This window comes from Tursiops truncatus, chromosome 7 (genome assembly GCF_011762595.2).
Source record: "Tursiops truncatus isolate mTurTru1 chromosome 7, mTurTru1.mat.Y, whole genome shotgun sequence".
In the NCBI taxonomy this organism is placed as follows: Eukaryota; Metazoa; Chordata; class Mammalia; order Artiodactyla; family Delphinidae; genus Tursiops; species Tursiops truncatus.
In genome coordinates, this window is record NC_047040.1 from 38,673,509 (window position 1) to 38,692,711 (window position 19,203).

The 19,203-nt window shown below is 39.0% G+C and overlaps 1 protein-coding gene across 11 annotated transcripts in view; it reads left to right on the top strand.

Moving 5' to 3' along the window:
* HECW2 (HECT, C2 and WW domain containing E3 ubiquitin protein ligase 2) overlaps nt 1-19,203 on the top strand; it is a 417,065-nt gene that overhangs the window by 261,378 nt on the left and 136,484 nt on the right. For all 11 annotated transcript variants that reach the window (XM_073807454.1, XM_033859936.2, XM_073807452.1 and 8 more), the window contains 4 exons: nt 4,943-5,018; nt 9,372-9,541; nt 13,484-13,626; nt 18,879-18,979. In XM_073807454.1, coding sequence (XP_073663555.1) covers nt 4,943-5,018; nt 9,372-9,541; nt 13,484-13,626; nt 18,879-18,979 — 490 coding nt within the window. The remainder of the gene's footprint in view (nt 1-4,942; nt 5,019-9,371; nt 9,542-13,483; nt 13,627-18,878; nt 18,980-19,203) is intronic.

A 19,203-nucleotide genomic window follows, 5' to 3' on the forward strand; every position in this document is an offset into this window, starting at 1 on the left:
AAACAATGCAAAGGAAACACATAGCAGTGTGGGCGCCGTTTTGGGAAAGGAAATAACTTACAGGATGGCTTCACTAAATCCATAATGTAAACCAGTGGGAAAATATGGCTTGATTTATAATAATTCTGTATATAGTCAACTCTCCGGGGAACCTGTTCCTGAAGGAAATGGGTGAGTGCCCGTCCATCATGGAAGGTTTTTTTTTAAACTTTGTCAGGGTGGCCAGTTGGTAGGAAATGGTGGCGTTTTGCATCTTCTGTGAATTTAATTTACATGAACTCAGAGAGAAAAAAAAAATTTAAGTAGTGGGTGATTCTCCCTACCAGTCAGTTTAACAGACTTTTACCCCAAAGAGAGTGTGAGATGGGGATTACGAATGCGCCGTTCCTGCAGGAGAGAGTGTGGGATCCCTCCTGATGCTGAATTGAACTGTAGTGCTTAAAGGTACCACACATACATTTGGTATCACGTGGCCACTCAACAGAAGCCAACCTTTTCACCAAGTCCTCAACTAAAGAAAGAGATATCTAACTTAGCTTCGGAGGAAACTGATTGTGCTGGACTTTTGAAGGAACGTATGTCCATTTCCAACATGGTACTTTCTTAAGAATTACTTTTCACAATTTCATGATTTTTCACTTCACCAACTAACTTTAGAATCTAACAGCTTCACAGGATGCACTCCATTGTACATGGGTGGTTGAACTCAGATGATTCATGGAGTCCAAGATATATAAATCATTGCAGTGTTTATAAGTCATTTATAACAATCAGGTCATGAAAGTATAGAAGAAAATTACTGACTCTCGTAAAATAGAATCTTCCTAATATTGTGTGTGTGTACACATTTATAGATGCATGCATTTTTGGAAGTAAGCAAGTGAACAGGTTGACTCCCTGAAATTCAGAATGTAATCTCTGCAGATGGCATTTTGAAATTGTCTGGCCCACCAATACGATATCAAGCAGTCTTTTCCTTTCATTTATTCATTCAAACAAATATTCATTGGGTGCCTAGTAAGTGCCAGACATTATACCCACCACTAGGAATGAAATGATAAGCAAAAACACAGCCCTTGCTCTCACTGGTCTGGTGGGGGAGAGAGACATCAATTAAACTGAATTGTATTTATTTGAGTGATAATTACTGTGAGGGGCAGTGAAATGGGGCTATGAGAGCATATACTAGCAGGATTCATCCTGATCAGGAAGGTCTTGGAAAGCTTCCCTGAAGAAGGCATGTTCTCGGGACAATCTGAAGGATGAGTAGAAGTTACTTAGGTGAAGAGGGGGAGGGAAGAGCATTTTAGGTAAAGGGAACAGTATGTGCAAAATTTTCAATAAGTACTCTGTTCACATTTGAATTATATTTGAGTTCCTATTATAGTGAACAAAGTATAGAATATTTTTTAAAAACCCACATTTACTATATAAGACTTTGAAGGTTCACAAGGAGAATAACAGTTGTTGATTACAAAGTCTGCCATGTCACAGTAAGCCCTAGAACACACTAATTAATATTCTAAAAAGGAAAATTATAAAACTAGAAAAGTGGGGCTGTTGATAATAAAACGTTTGAAAATTAACTATGTGTGAAATCAGATAATAGCTTCCAAACATGACTTTCTGGAGTCAGATTTTCTTGGATTTGAGCAGTTTCCATGATCAGATATCACTGATGGCCGGGAGCTTACAGCCTGGTGAGCATTGATCTTTTTCCATTGATTTTGCATTGAGATTATTCTGTCAAAGCCTGTGGATAGTTGTAGATAATTAATTTTCTTCAGACAGGTTTTAGAGCACCTTAAAAGCTTCATAGATACAGCACTGGCAATCATAATAGAATATTTTGGTTCAAAGGCTGACTAATGGAATTGGTGGTCAATAGATTTCTGACCAAGCTTGAGACAGTTGGGTCTATATCTGCTATTGAGAGGCTGTGCCAATGGGCATTTCACTGTGGGCTGAGCACTGTGTTTCTATGACAGCATGATGTTCACCTAGGAATATGACCTGTGTGTAGATATTGTACTGACTGACAACATCGATATTCACGAAGCTCATTTAGTAGGATCATTCCATGATGCAAAGAATAGTTGGGCAGTAGCAACCACATTTTAATGCTTGATGACACTGGATTGGTTGGCTCTCACCAAGTACATATGGTTTATTATATTGTGCTGTACCCCTCTGACTCATCATCCCTAGGTTAAATAGAGCAGAGACAGCACCCAACTGGCCAGATAGCATCGCTGTGTCTGCCTCATCCTGCTTTCACCATACACACACACCCCTGGACTATAAAGTGGCCAATAGAGAGGCAGTACAGACTGCATCTGGGACAGACACTCAGCAACAGCTGCCCTTCCTGTGCCAGGCATCTCACAAACCGTGGCCTCCCCTCAAATGGACCACACTGCCCAGGGAGATGTGCCCCTTCCGAAAACATGATGTCTCTTCATGCCAAGTGAGAACAGGGAGACTTTGCAAAGATTCATAGTCTGTCATCATTCAAAGCCTACTTAAAATGTTGTAAGAAATTATAGAAACTAAAGAAAATGCCCTCGAATTCTCCTTTTAAAAATGTAATTCACTGTCTGGCAAAAGGCTAATATGAAACAATTCTCACAGAATTCACAGATAAACAGTGTCCTTTACAACAACGTGGTAAAATGCTCATGTGAACTAATATTCAGAGAATTCAGCTTTATCATTCATGACAATAAAGCCAGGAAAGACCCACCTGATCACCAGAAATAGGAACATCAGTGATAATAAACATATCTGTACTCAGTGTTTAGAGAGAGGTTTTTAAATAAACTCCCTTCATAGATTTAAGCCAGGAAAGCTCAGAAGTAATACTGTCAACCCGTGTTGAAACAATACATGGTAGTGAGTGATGGTCGCCTTTATCTGTCCCTGAAGCGAAGGATTTCCTGTTCCAAGTGGCACATATCACTGTGTACACTGATGAATGGCAATGACGTCAAAGTATGCATTACAGAGAAGACATAACTTTTTTTTATTCTTGATTCATTGCAAAAGGATATGTGAGAAAGGAGACCATACGATTAGGATGGCTGCTCTTCCCTTGCCTGTAGAGTTTCTCAGTTACTTCTTGCAGGACAATGTGCATCTAGATGGAACGAAGTAGAGATGCCTGGATGGTACCCTAGGCATATTGCAAATGATACGTGAAACAATCAGGAAGCAGTTAAGTGTCACACAAAATAGTTTTGACTAAGGTACAAGAAGTAGAGAAGGAAATGGAAAATTTTTTTAATGTTTATTTTATTTATTTAATTTTGGCTGTGTTGGGTCTTTGTTGCTGCACACGGGCTCTCTCTAGTTGCGGCGAGCAGAGGCTTCTCTTTGTTGTGGTGCATGGGCTTCTCATTGCTGTGGCTTCTCTTGTTGTGGAGCACAGGCCCTAGGCGCACAGGCTTCAGAAGTTGTGGCACACAGGCTCAGTAATTGTGGCTGACAGGCTCTAGATTGCAGGCTCAGCAGTTGTGGTGCATGAGCTTAGTTGATCCGTGGCATGTGGGATCTTCGTGGACCAGGGCTCGAACCTAACCCGTGTCCCCTGCATTGGCAGGTGGATTCTTAACCACTGCGCCACCAGGGAAGCCTGGAAATGGACATTTATATTTCAAAATTTGAATGGAATTTATTTTGAAGTTCCTCAACTTGGCTTGGATTAGTGAAAGTTTTATCTCTTGGTGTATAATTTTTAAGGGAGGTGGGGAGAGCCACAAAGATAAGATGGAAGGGTGTAATCTAAACTTTGGAATTAAAATGTGGTTTCTATTTCTTGACTATTCAAATACATTCTGCCTTCAAATCTGTCTCTTACAATGTTCTGGACTTCTTTTTTAGAGGACCACGAAACCCTTTTTTCCTAGTGTACCATAAATTGAGCACTAATTGTACATAAATTGAGAGACTTAATCTGCTATGGTCTGTAAATGACTCCTTTCAAGTAAGATATAATTTACTCAGAAGCTTTTAGAAAAAGCTTTACAATACAATAATCAGTACAATAGGATTGCAAATTCTTGTTATTGCTAATTGTAATAGCATGTGCCATGTAGCAGTAGCACAATAAAACAGGAGTCTACAAGGGCGGTGGGATATCCACATGGTCACTCAGAAATATTTAGCAAGGAGGGTAATTCTACATTTATATGGATGAGTCTGATGTAAATCACCTGTTTAGTTTATTCTAGGTTTTCCTAATAAATCTGAAGGAATTTGATGTTTGATTTTTAACTTAAGGGAATGTTTTAATACCATAATGGCAATATAAATATGCTTACTACATGTCAACTATATTCTTTTTTAAAAATATTTATTTATTTTATTTTTGGCCGCGTTGGGTCTTCATTGCTGTGGGCGGGCAGTCTCTATTTGCAGCGAGCAGGGGCTACTCTTCGTTGCGGTGCGCGGGCTTCTTATTATGGTGGATTCTCTTGTTGCGGAGCATGGACTCTAGGCACGCGGGCTTAAGTAGTCGTGGCTCGCAGGCTTAAGTTGTGGTGTATGGGCTTAGTTGCTTCGCAGCATGTGGGATCTTCCTGGACCAGGACTCAAACCCATGTACCCTGCATTGGCAGGAGGATTCTTAACCACTATGCCACCAGGGAAGCCCCAGTCTTCTTACCAAAGAAATAAAAGGACATAAAGTAAGTTGATTCATATCCCAGGGAACTTGGAAGCTCATATTGGTTACATTAGGGGTAAAGATTAAATTTAGGTATGACCCCTCCTCTAGTCTCTGAGACTCTGCATTTATGTCTCACTTCCAAGATTTGTAGCATATGAAAAGGCATATACAATACATTGATACAAAAATCATATTTGCAAATATGTGTGCTTCCCTAAAAAAATTGAGAGGTACCATATTCCTGTGGAACTTCACATATGTGTTTTTTCTCTGCAGATGGGGGCAGAAGGCATGGAAGGAGGTGCTTCAGGAAGTCAGCACTCTCGAAAACTCGTTAGCTTTACGTTGTCTGGTAAGGATGTCTTTAAACATGACGTCCAGTTGGAAAGTGTGTAATTTCAAAGGCACGAATAGTCACTTCTTTCTGCACTCTCATATATGATATGTGAGCAAGTTTGTTTGTGTTTTTTGGTAATACTTCTGGAAATTCAAGTATATCTCTTACCGTGAAAAATTAGATTATTAATATAAACTCAGAAAGCTTCTAGCAAGTTGTCTTGTGATGAAAAGACCATAACTATGTATACTTACTTAAAGAAAACTGTAATGTAACATGTGCTAAACCCACTGTAGAGCTTAGATAACTGAAAACAATTTGTGCTGGCCTCATCTAGAGAAAGGAAAAGTTTGGAGACTAGCAAAAAAAAGCCAAGGGATACTCCTGTTTCTGTAAAGGAGTACATATAAAGAATTGAAAAGTGGATAAGACAACTTTTTTGTTGTTTATTTTCTGGTTAGTAAAATATTCTGATTTTTTTGTATATTTATCGTACAACTGAAGCACTGCTTTTCGGGTTGTGAGTTGGAACTCATTGGTGATTTATAAGATTAATTTAATTGAAACTAGCAATTAAAAAAAGAATAGAAAAGAGCCAGAGTTTAACCACCAAAGGAAATGTTTTTCATAGAACACCAGTTTATACAAACTGACAATTTCACACACAAAAATATACACACCTATGTATGTGTATAATGGGTTTCAAGATAAATGTATTTCACACATAGATCACTGTCAAAAAAAGTTTCAAAGCCACCGATTTAAAAAAATTAATCGGCAGTCATAAAGTCAAGAATACTCTAAGAAAATCAGTATTTGAAATGGACTTTTAAAACAGACGACCGTACTACAATACATGTAAAATCAAGCCTAACAGATGTCTATCACTGTAAGATGTTTTGTTTTCATTTTTCCATTATTGTAGTGCTTCTAAAATTTAAATTAGATTCACTTTTTCTTGGCTGCAAAAAAATGTTGTGAATGAAAATAGAAAATGAAAATAGAAATTTTCAAGAGTAAGGGTTAGAAGGCTGATCTTGAAAACACAAGTCCATGATGCATGAATATCACGTATAATGGAAGTGTGCACGTTAGTTCATTGCTGGCCCATGGCCTATCTGTGTCTGTTCTAGCATGTTCCTTCTCCTCCCCTTCCCCCGCCATACAGGTCACTTACTATGAAAACCATTTTGCCTTGGTTCTCTGACAAATCTCAGAGGCTGTAAACTGGTTTAAATTTGGCCAATAAATATATTTTGGTTGGAACCCTCAGGGTTTTGAAAATATCCAGATTTTTAGAAAAGCACTTACTACCACTGCCTGTGATACTACTCCCCACCTGCCTTATCTGTCTCTCTTTTGAAAGCGCTTCAGTTGGCTATCTGTGCTTTAGACCTTCACAGTTCTGGGGTGGTTGCAGGAAGAGAAATTGTTTATAGATTTCTTCATTTATATATATGGAACAATTAGCCAACCTCCATGGCTCAGAAAACTTAGTTTGACCATACCACGGTTTTCTTAGTTTAGAAGCATTGCCCTAAGCTTTCAAATGATCAATATCACTCTAAATATGACACACACATATTGATTTTGACTCCAGCGGGGATGTTAATTAACCCACCACGGGAGAATGACCACGTAGAAGTTGAAAATCCCAGGACATTTTCCTAAAAAGTAGGAAATAAGCTTTGGGGCACAGCCAAATCCTTTTTTTTCTATATACAACTTTTTCTAACATCCACCTCAATACACATGGAGGCTTGCTACCTAAAATCTGCTCTGTTTCTTACCATGTAATCAGCTATTTGCAGATGATGTATAGAAATGGCTAAAAATTATAGAAGATGAAAGCAATTTTATAACGGTAATTCTAAAAAATTCATCTGGTTGTTGCATATTGACAGTGGATGATAATATTTATGGAGAGCATTTAAGCACTGTAGAATGTCTGTCTGCAAATGTTCTGCTCTTGATTATCTATGAATAAGTAGGGACACAAATAATTGAACTCTACAGCTAAAACAAAAAACTGTTTTTGTTTTTGCGGTACGTGGGCCTCTCACTGTTGTGGCCTCTCCCGTTGCAGAGCACAGGCTCCGGACGCACAGGCTCAGCGGCCATGGCTCACGGGCCCAGCCGCTCCGCGGCATGTGGGATCTTCCCAGCCGCTCCGCGGCATGTGGGATCTTCCCGGACCGGGGCACTTACCCGTGTCCCCTGCATCGGCAGGCAGACTCTCAACCACTGCGCCACCAGGGAAGCCCCAAAAAACTGTTTTTTGATGACTTATCTTAAACCTTTTCTCCAAGTAAGAAGGATATTTAACCTGTCATACCTTTGTGACTTTGAGTCCTTCTTTAGTCTATTAGGTGATGTGGATATTTATGAGCAATAAAATATATAAAAGATAAAAGAGAGGCAAGAGATGGGTAAAGTGAACTGAATGATCAGAGTACAAATAATTGGTAGTTTATTGTATTTATTTGTACGATGTCCCTTGTGGAAAAGGGTTAATGGTGACATCTTTCTTCGCTCTGGCTTAATCTTCTGGTGGATGCTTTTTCTTCAAAGGAATGTTTTGCATGAATAATTTAGTTCTGTCAGATGTCATGGCAGCCATTTCTGTACATGTTACTCCTTGTTTACTGCAAAGAAATCCCTTCTTGAGAAGTAGATTTAATATCTAAAGAATGTCATTCTCTTGTCTGAGTCTGAAGCGAGCACAATCAAGAAAGGTAAGAAAATAAATATGTAAATTGCATTTTCTCTCAAAGCCATTTAATGCTGAATAAAGCCAAGTGAAAACATGTAGCATTATTAAATTGACAGTAAAATGCAAATACTGTATTAATAATGACTTCGTAGTTTAGGAAGTGCAAGGGGTGGAGACTGTGAAGCTAATGAGATTACAGCAGCTTCTCTGAAGTGCTTGTGTAGTTCTTTGCTCATCTTTCCCTTCTGCCACTGGCTTTTAGATCAAAGATCTTACTATATTTGATGCAGTGTTCTTAACATAAGGTCCTCTTGCTTGAATTTTTAAATCTTTTCTGCCATATTAGACTGTCTCCCGCTACTGCCAGTTATGAGTCATTAGACAGTCCTGGTCTGTTTTCATCACATGTTATCTAGGCCACAAGTTCTTGTTGGTCATTGGTGAACCTCCTCCAGGGAGTATGGTTCTATGGGCAACCCCAGGCCAATTCTGTCCTTCTAAGAAAGACTTTGTGTTTCAGGAATGGGCTTGAGTAGGACAACCCTGGTGACCTCCTAAAATGTGGGGTTACTCTATAGGGTCTCTTCCCCAGCTCATTTGGGTAATCCAAAGGTCTTGGAGGATTCAGAGGCCATCCACAGAATTGTTTTCTGAACCAGTGGTCAGGACTTCCCTACACTGATCATAACTGCATAAAGTTACCTAGAGGCTGTCTGTTCTCCCGGAAGCTTTCGACATCATTTAACTCTCAGGGCAACCTTATTCAAACTGATATTCTCAGAAAGGCATTGAGGATCCAGTGAAGCCAGCTTTATTTCCTGACATTTTTGTATCCCTCAGCCTGACCATTTTTAAAAGTTTTAGTCTCTTCACTAACCAGACTTTAGCCAGAACTTTTAGCAGCTCGCATAGTATGAAATAACAAGTGGTGACTTTAAGATGAGTTATGGAACATTCATCAAATATTTAATTTACTTAACAGCCTATTGAAAAAATAACCTTACAATTATTTAATATAGCAGATAGCATTCAAAGTTTAGGAATATTTCTGGCCTCCTTTGATTTCCCCTAACATTCATTTCGTTTGTAGAATATGTATGACGTTTTAAATATGGCACAACTGAATGTGTGCTCTTAGGTTTCATCCCCAATTAAACTTAAGTCAGTGCATCTCATATGTGTATATAGAAGATTCACTTTTCTCTCATGAAGGAACATATTGGTTTTCTTTTTTAACACACTATTTACTAAGGGTTTCTCTCAAGACATTGTGTGAAATGCTAGCTGCCAAGCCACATAGAAAAAGGGGGTGAAGATGATGTACGTGTTAGGCTCAAAACGTTTCCCAGGAAAAGTCATTTTAGTTGTATAAGGTGGTAGTAAAAGTTTGGCTTCATTTTGCAGCCTGTTAGGAGACTTTCTGCTGGAACTAGTCATAACCCACTTGTCCTCACTTACCTAAGCAATCATAGTGTGAATAACTTTGTTGTTTTACCAAATAGTTTCTGTTTCGAACTTCCTGTGTGATTATTTAAGAACAAATTGTCGTTGAGCTGCTTGTTCTAATCAAGATATGTGAATCTTTTCTCCTTCTGTCCCTCTCCTCTCCCTCTCTCTTTCCCTCCCTCCTTCCTCCTCTCTTTCTTTCTTTAAAGATCTTCGGGCAGTTGGACTAAAGAAAGGGATGTTCTTCAATCCTGACCCTTATCTTAAGATGTCGATTCAGCCAGGGAAGAAGAGCAGTTTCCCCACTTGTGCCCACCATGGGCAGGAGAGGAGGTCTACTATCATCAGTAACACCACAAATCCAATTTGGCACCGAGAGGTAAGATGATCGTACGTGGCCTTCTACTTGACAGTTAGGACGTTGGCCAACTCCATCTCTCTCCACTGGGCTCTGTATCGTTGAGCTGCTTATGGGTGTGGGCAAGATGGTTGAGGTGTCTAGAGGTTCTGTTAGAAAAAGGTACAATGAAAGTGAGATATTCCCTTCTAACCAGGGCTGGGTCTAGGGTAGATCAAGTGAGGCACTTCCTTCAGGTGCATGATTTATAGGGTCCAAAAGACTCGATGATCAAAATTAATATTTCAATGCAATATTAAAAAAAAATCAAAATCAAGGCAAAAATTCATGATGAACAAAATATCAAAATTCTGTAAGGGCAGCATCAGTAACTGCCTTGCCAAGACGTATGGGAGCCTGAGACAGAAGGAAAAGTCAGTAATACTGATCCCATTTTTATTTAAAATTTTGATATTTTGTTCTAGCATATACCCAGTACAGATTAAAGGAATTTCTCTCCTTACTGTCTGGCAAATGGTTTTTGGATTTCCATTATAGATTTTGGTTACTTACATGAGCCATTCAAGGAGTCGTCATCCTGAGGCAAGGCAGATTGTGTTGATGGTATTTCAGACTCTCTCACAGTTACAATATGTTACCAGTCATCACAGTGCATCATATCAGTGAAATCAAGCCCAGGGTTTTCCCACTGGAACTGTTTAAAGTCAAAGAATGAACAGAGACATTGCTTCTTTTCTAGGGAGCAAAGTGTGAGTTCTCCCACCATTTCTCAGGGAACCAAGACACATTTCATATACTAGCATTAATGAGTGCTTCTAGACAAACCTGTATTGGCATGGGAGTTGCACAGTTAATTAAATCACTCCCTAAATGTTTAATGACAATAATATGTTCTAACAATGTTGAACGAGTATTTCATTGGAGAGGGGGATACTTCAGGGGATCTAAAACCAATTGGAGAAAAGATGTGGCTATTTGAGACTTGCCAGTGCTGCAGGATGTTTCTCCTGGGCAGTTTTTATGGTTATTTAAGTGGATAAAAACTACATGTTTTCTTATTCCTGGTTTGAAAAACTACTTACTGTCCCCAAGTAGTGAATAACTTTTAAAGGCATACCACTTAATTTAACACATTAGAAGCCTAGAAGACATAAAACGTTATCTCAAGATGAGCACTTAGAAGGCACATAGTGGATATAGTAATGATTACTAGCAATAACTTTATTTCCCTAGCATTCTTTTTTTAATTTAATTTAATTTTTTTATACAGCAGGTTCTTATTAGTCATCAGTTTTATACACATCAGTGTATACATGTTTTATACACATCAGTGTATACATGTCAATCTCAATCTCCCAATTCATCACACCACCATCCCCACCCCCCGCGGCTTTTCCCCCTTGGTGTCCATACGTTTGTTCTCTACATCTGTGTCTCAACTTCTGCCCTGTAAACCGGTTCATCTGTACCATTTTTCTAGGTTCCACATACATGTGTTAATATACGATATTTGTTTTTCTCTTCTGACTTACTTCACTCTGCATGACAGTCTCTAGATCCATCCACGTCTCAACAAATGACTCAATTTCGTTCCTTTTTATGGCTGAGTAATATTCTATTGTATATATGTACCACAACTTCTTTATCCATTCATCTGTTGATGGGCATTTAGGTCGCTTCCATGACCTGGCTATTGTAAATAGTGCTGCAGTGAACATTGTGGTGCATGACTCTTTTTGAATTATGGTTTTCTTAGGGTATATGCCCAGTAGTGGGATTGCTGGATCATATGGTAATTCTATTTTTAGTTTTTTAAGGAACCTCCATACTGTTCTCCATAGTGGCTATATCAATTTACATTCCCACCAACAGTGCAAGAGGATTCCCTTTTCTCCACACCCTCTCCAGCATTTGTTGTTTGTAGATTTTCTGATGATGCCCATTCTGACTGGTGTGAGGTGATACCTCATTGTAGTTTGGATTTGCATTTCTCTAATAATTAGTGATGTTGAGCAGCTTTTCATGTGCTTCTTGGCTATCTGTATGTCTTCTTTGGAGAAATGTCTATTTAGGTCTTCTGCCCATTTTTGGATTGGATTGTTTATTTCTTTAATATTGAGCTGCATGAGCTGTTTATATATTTTGGAGATTATTCCTTTGTCTGTTGATTCATTTGCAAATATTTTCTCCCATTCTGAGGGTTGTCTTTTGGTCTTGTTTATGGTTTTCTTTGCTGTGCAAAAGCTTTGAAGTTTCATTAGGTCCCATTTGTTTATTTTTGTTTTTATTTCCGTTTCTCTAGGAGGTGGATCAAAAAAGATCTTGCTGTGATTTATGTCAAAGAGTTTTCTTCCTATGTTTTCCTCTAAGAGTTTTATAGTGTCCGGTCTTACATTTAGGTCTCAAGTCCATTTTGAGTTTATTTTTGTGTATGGTGTTAGGGAGTGTTCTAATTTCATTCTTTTACATGTAGCTGTCCAGTTTTCCCAGCACCACTTATTGAAGAGACTGTCTTTTCTCTATCGTATATCCTTGCCTCCTTTGTCATAGATGAGTTGACCATAGGTGCATGGGTTTATCTCTGGGCTTTTCTATCCTGTTCTATTGATCTATGTTTCTGTTTTTGTGCCAGTACCATATTGTCTTGATTACTGTAGCTTTGTAGTATAGTCTGAAATCAGGGAGTTTGATTCCTCCAGCTCCGTTTTTTCCCTCAAGACTGCTTTGGCTATTCGGGGTGTTTTGTGTCTCCATACAAATTTTAAGATTTTTTGTTCTAGTTCTATAAAAAATGCCATTGGTAATTTGATAGGGATTGCATTGAATCTGTAGATTGCTTTTAACCATGTTTTTAACCATGTTACCAGTACAAGCCTGATAAGGGGGGTGTAAGGGATGAGATTATCATCTCTCCATTTGTGTGATTAAGAAACAGAAGCTTAAAATGTTTATGTAACTAGCTATTCAGAGGCTAGTAGTGCTTAAACTCTGCTCCCTTATTCTAAGCAAGTGCTTTTTCCATTAAGAAGATGACTAAACTTTACGGCCCTTTGGTGAAAATAAATTGTTATGACTAAATAAATTTAGTGACCCCGAAGTGTAAAGCTGTCTGACACTATTCATATCACTGTGGTTGCCTGGATACTGCCAGGGGAGGAGAGAAATGGTTCAGGTTAGATTCCTGGCTCCATCACTTACTTTTCCTGAAAGCCTCATCATTAAAAAGAAAATTTTATCTTTGTAATATATGTGAAAGTCTTTGTAAATGAGTAAAACTCTTTATTTTTATTTTATATCCTTATTAATATCCAATCCAGTTTTCTCCAATGGCATTCTTAAAACAACACATCTTATCTTAACCTCATACTTTTATTTTTCTGTCCCAGAAGAAATGTCCCTGTGTGCCTTTTAAATTAAGTAACTTCCATTTAAGCATTGTTTTATTTTAATATAAACCGGGGAAACCATCATATCCTTTAGATGTTCCTACTTTAACCACTAAGTGAAGGAGTATTTTAACCTATGATGTGCAACTTCGAAAATACCATGGGATCAGGAATTAAAATTGCTGTTAATCAAATGTATCAGTTAAGTCTAAGCCACTCTATAACAAGATATTAAGTATTAAAGAATAAAGATACGTTAAATGTAGTGAGCACTAAAATTGTATTGTGCATAGTTTAATATTTGATAGCATCTCCTAAAACTGTTGAACCAGGAAGAGTTGGATGATCGAAGGGACTTCCTTTGTCATACAGATCCTAGCTGTTGCTTTTTAGTCTTTGTGAATGTTAATGACTCTGAGTGAATAAAGGATTGACAATAGCTGCAGATTTTTCTGGCAATGTGGACTCTGTGTGTCGTTAGGATTTAAGAGATACTATTTTCTTTAATAATAAACTGATATACGTAATTTCATATTTATCTCTTTTTTTGACTCAACATGTTATGTTTTGTTTTCAGAAATATTCCTTTTTCGCACTCCTTACTGATGTCTTAGAAATTGAAATTAAAGACAAATTTGCCAAGAGCCGACCTATCATCAAGCGTTTTCTGGGGAAACTAACCATTCCAGTCCAGAGGCTTTTGGAGCGACAAGCCATCGGGTAATCAGCCGTCACACCTAGGGGTCTTGTTGGGATTAGTTCCTACTGAAGCTACTGAAATGATACTTTGAAGTCCGAGGACTTTTCTTACTGATAAGAAGTGGTAACATAATTCTTTTAAAAAGGAAAGTGCTCCATGCCGCGGAGCGGCTGGGCCCGTGAGCCATGGCCGCTGAGCCTGTGCGTCCGGAGCCTGCGCGTCCGGAGCCTGTGCTCCGCAGCGGGAGAGGCCACAACAGTGAGAGGCCCGCGTACCGCAAAAAAAAAAAAAAAGAAAGAAAGAAAGAAAGTGCACATATACTCATTGAAATGTGAAGGGCAGAAAGCACTTTATTTTAATTATATACCTTTTTGGGTTATCTATCTTTTCCACGATGTACCTACCATTATTACCATTTCAGTGTCAAATGTCACAGTGCTCAGTTGTTTTTGAGATATTGAAATCTTGCTATAAAAATCCCTCCCTAAAGCAAGATCCCCGTGTCAGGTTGACACCTCCTGATCCTGATTAACCCCATCCAGAGAATATGTTATTCCTGAGACACCAAAACCACCTTATTTTAGGGCCCTTTAAAACAAAGCCTAGACTCCGAGAAGGTGTTATAGTGGAGCTCTAAGACATGTACGTTTGTTCAGACAATGAGAAATTACTTGTTGAGAGAATTTTAAATTTATTTATTTATTTATTTTGGCTGTGTTGGGTCTCGTTTCGTGCAAGGGCTTTCTCTAGTTGCGGCAAACTGGGCCACTCTTCATCGCGTGCGCGGGCCTCTCACTATCGCGGCCTCCCTTGTTGCGAAGCACAGGCTCCAGACGCGCAGGCTCAGTAATTGTGGCTCACGGGCCCAGCCGCTCCGCGGCATGTGGGATCCCCCCAGACCAGGGCTCGAACCCGCATCCCCTGCACTGGCAGGCAGACTCTTAACCACTGTGCCACCAGGGAAGCCCGTTGAGAGAATTTTGAAATGTGATTTGACGTCTGTTTTCTTTCTGTGAACTTTTTGTAAGCTGTGAATCAAGTAGTTAAGAAATCGTAACATGCCTCCATCCCTTACTATATAAATGGTGTATATATTTTCACATGGTAAGTGCCAGCAAACCCAGTAACACTGGTGCTCTCAGGTGGCACTGGGGAACATCTTTTTCATTTTAGGAGGACATTATGCACATATGATAACAGTAGCAGCAGTATCAGTGATAACAGTAGTTGTAGTAGTGGTAGCAGCAGTAGTAAACCAAAGTAAACAAAAAAGATGATGAGACCCTATTCTATGTCAGGAGCTAAGTAAATTACACTCATTAGCTCATGTAATCTTCTCAACAACTCTGAGAGGTGAATAATGTGATTATACCCATTCTGGAGATGAGAAATCTGAGGCTAGCAAGCCAGGGCTGGAGCTGGGATTTGAGCAGATCCGTCAGCTCCAGAATCCCAGCTTCTCTGCAATACTTTAAGGACTGGCAGTGATGGAATACTAGTCTAGCTAACTGAGGAAGGTTGCTCATTCCTATTCACCTTGCAGCTAATTAACTGTTCTATTCTGGCAAGTCACAATTTTTTCAGGCATTAGTTTCCTCATCTGAAAAATAAAGTCTTTAGACCGATGATCTCTAAGACACCTTCAAAACATGAAATTAAGAGATTCTAATGGATTCTAATTCTCTGGCCATCAGAGACAATGGTTGAGCCAGACCACATGAAGTAGAAATATTAGGCTGAAATTCTAGCAGCCTGGTTTAATTTGATAAAACTGGGAAATCATAGTTATTTTTAAGGATAGCAATTATTGCTTCTAGTAGAGATATTCTTTGGGAAGTTTTAAAAAATTATTTTTAGGATTGATATAAAATGAAAAATTACGAAGAGTGAGAATTAACTCTCATTGGAAATATACTTATAATTTAGTTTCTATAAGTATAATCATATAATTTATATAATATCTGTGACACTTGGCAGAGTGTCAATTTATGTATACCAGTAAGAATGATCAAGGAAACATAAAACCTTGAAACTTGAAATGCTTGAAAGCATTTTGAGTGCTTGCAACTCCTGTTAACTTGCTGGCTTTTCATTCAGTCTTTTAAAGAACTGGACACATAGAGTACTGCCTGTCATGGATTCCATATGTACTGGAAGGAAGTCCAGCATGAATTCGTAAAGTATCAGAATTATGAAATGTTTCTACATAAGTATATTAAAAGCATTGCCTGATACTTAGGGATTTGCTTTATTAAATAAATATGATACTACATGTTAGTGTATTGGCTGTTAGCATCTAAATCTATTTTTGATCTGATTATTACTTTCTATCAAGTAATTGATACGTCTTGAAAAATACTGAGTTTTCTTATGTGTTTTGTAGACTGCAACTCTCTGAAATAGCTGAGGTTTTACATGGTGAGGTTTTATAGGATGAGCTAGAAGTCCTTACTAATTACCTATTTTAAGAGCATTGGTTTGAATGTGACATTTTTCAGAGAGTGGCTTGCATTCTGTCCAAAAGGCACATCACTGTGCCATGCTTTGTCATTTGCTGTGATTACACTAGTGAGAGAATGTCTCAGTCAGACAGTGAGAGTTCTTTGGCACTTATTCTTTATAATGATGTATCATAATAATATATAATATAGGGTACACAATTATCTGTCATGGCAAGAGGCAGGATGAATCAGATGAGACTGAGTAAGAACAAGAAAGAGGTGAATCCCTTGACAGGCACTCACAAAGGATGAAACCCCCTTGACTTGGAATCTCCAAATAGGGAGGCTTTCCTGTACTGATAGATTGAATAGTTGAGTATCTTGTCAGTTTGGGTAAAAAATAGCACTAACACCTGTTAAAATTCTTTTTTCCAAGTAAAGAGTCTCATTTGTTAAATTTATTCAACAAATGTGTGGGTGTGTATACATATAGTGCCTACTAAATGTTAAGCACTGTGTTGGGTATTTGGGATATGATAGTGAGCAAAAGGATGGATGCCATTCTTAGAATCCCTACTGAACATTTACTTCCTAGCTAAAATGCATCACTTTTATAAGTTTTTATCATCAACACCAACACTTTACTTTTATTGGCCAAAGAGGAGGAGAGGAGAGTCAATTTAATTTTAACAGAGAAATGAAGAGTTTTATCATTCCAGGACTGAATGTCCAAAGATGTGGATGAGGAACTGTAATGTTGAGAGTAGGTCCCAGTAGTTTGCTGCTGGGTTCATGCATTAGTGGACAAAGGTGGAGCATCTCTGTGTGTCAGGCACTGTCTAAATGCTGGAAGACAGTGGTAAGAGAAAAAGACATCCCTGCTGTCATTATAGTCATTATAGAATTATTCGAACACGCTAATGTAAAAGCATTTAACATACCTGTAATGTCTAATAGTTAAAAATGCCAGTATATCCCTTTACAGAAAAAAAATTTTTTAAATACCAGATTAAGTAGACAAAACATTATGATAATGATTGCATTGAGATGAGCCATGAGTAAATATCATTAAAATGCATGCTACTGAAAGCCGCCAAGAATCACTGAAAGTGTGCATAAAATGAGATCTGATCTGGGGACTGCAGATCAGGGGCTTCTGTGTCAGATGCATCTGTGTTCTAATCCTGGTTCTGTCACTTAATTGTTGCCTGGCCTTGGGCAAGTTACGTACCCTCCCTATGCCTTAGAAAACAGGGCCACCACTTGCCTCACAGGGAAGATTGAAGGAGATGATGCATGCAAAGCCCTTATCAGAGTGTAAGCACTCAATTGGGGGAAACAAAGCTTTTTAAAAACATCAATCAAAAAATTATTACAACGTTTCTAGGGAAGAAAAAGAAAGAAGTAAAGGAAACGATCTCATTATTTTAAGAAAATCTTGCTATGAGCTCAAAGAAATTCATAAGAGCTGAACTGGGATTTCACATTAGCATGTAAATGTGTACACGCTAATGTAAAATCCCAGATAACATCTATTTATAATTGTACGGAGGAGGTAGAGAAGAACAAGCAAAATAGTTATGGAGATTAATAATCAGTAGCTGACCAGAGGCCCTGAAGTGTACAGTGGTGCAAGTATTAGGTAGAGGCCTTGTGTTTTCCTCCTGAAGTTGCCATTAGAGGGCAGTGTGAGAGCAGAGATAGTGTGATTTGGTACTATCCCTCTGATTATTTTCCTTAATTAAGAATAAATCAGATTTTCAACGAAAGTTGCTTGCATACAGAGAAATGATGCGATTGTATTTGACTTTGATAAATAAACACGGAATTGAAAAAGATCAACCGCTCCATCCTGGAGGAGGCTGGTAGCCTGAGCCTGGAGCCAAGGTGGGGCAGGAGCTGGGCCCAGTTGTGGTCCCCTCCAGCGCACCTCCAAGTGTGGCAGCGAGACTCCGACAGCTAGTGCAGTTCTCCAACTGTCCCATCAGTATGGCTTACAAGCTGCCTGGAGTATCAATGATAGGCCCCCCAATAGTGAGGGCCAACAGTGAGCCCCTTACTTTACAGGTGAGGAAGGGGAGGTGCAACAGCCCCCTGCCTCTCACACAGCTGGAGCAGCTGTCAGAGCCCGGCCTGTTCTCACGCTGCTCTCTCCTGACTCCCAGCTCCTGTTCTTCAGGATACAGCAGCACTGTGCCCTCCATGTGATAACCCTTACCTGTGCGCCTCTCTCTCTCTTTTGTTTCTTTTTCTTTTGCTTGGCCGGCCGTGCAGCATGCAGGATGCGGGATCTTAGTTCCCCAACCAGGGACGGAACCTCTGCACCCTGCAGTGGAAGCACGGAGTCCTAACCACTGGACCAGCAGGGAATTCCCTGTGCCTGTCTTTTTAGGACCTAACTCCTATCATGCTAAATGCTAAGGAACCAGACCTATACATTTACACTTGAGTCAGAAAACACCCAAAATTTTTGGCCTTTCTCAGCCCCTTGATGGCTTTTAAAATGCCCTTTCTTTGGTCACTCTTAACAGTGAGAGAGCAAATCAGTGCCCTTTAAAAAAATCATAACAATATTGTACAGTATTGCATTTTCAGCCTTTACTGATACTTTTCCTTGTGACAAGATTCCCTTTTATCCCTGGGTTTATAAGTATTCATTTGTACAAATGAACAAAATTACACTGACTCTTAACATGCCTTTGACCTTTTATTTTCTTGTGAGTATGCACGTTTCAAGAGACATATGTGGGGTTTGGGGGGTGGCCTATGGGAAGAAGATGAAGGCTGACACCAGAGTAGTAAGTATGAAGGAACCATTTCTCCTCTTGCAGTGACCAGATGCTCAGCTACAACCTCGGCAGAAGGCTCCCAGCTGACCACGTGAGTGGGTACCTCCAGTTCAGAGTGGAGGTCACATCTTCTGTGCATGAAGGTGAGATACCTGTATAAATATATTGCCATAGGAAAAACTTGTTAAATCTTACTCTGTTGTCAGTTTACATTTGAACAGAATTGTTTGTATCCTGTTCTGAACATAAAATAGCTATCAAATGATTACCTGCTGAAGTTTTCCAAGCAGATTTAAAAGCCTGTTTATCAAAAAATCTCTCTTAGGTTTTACCTGCATTTGGAAACTGGGATGTGGAATTTACGGCA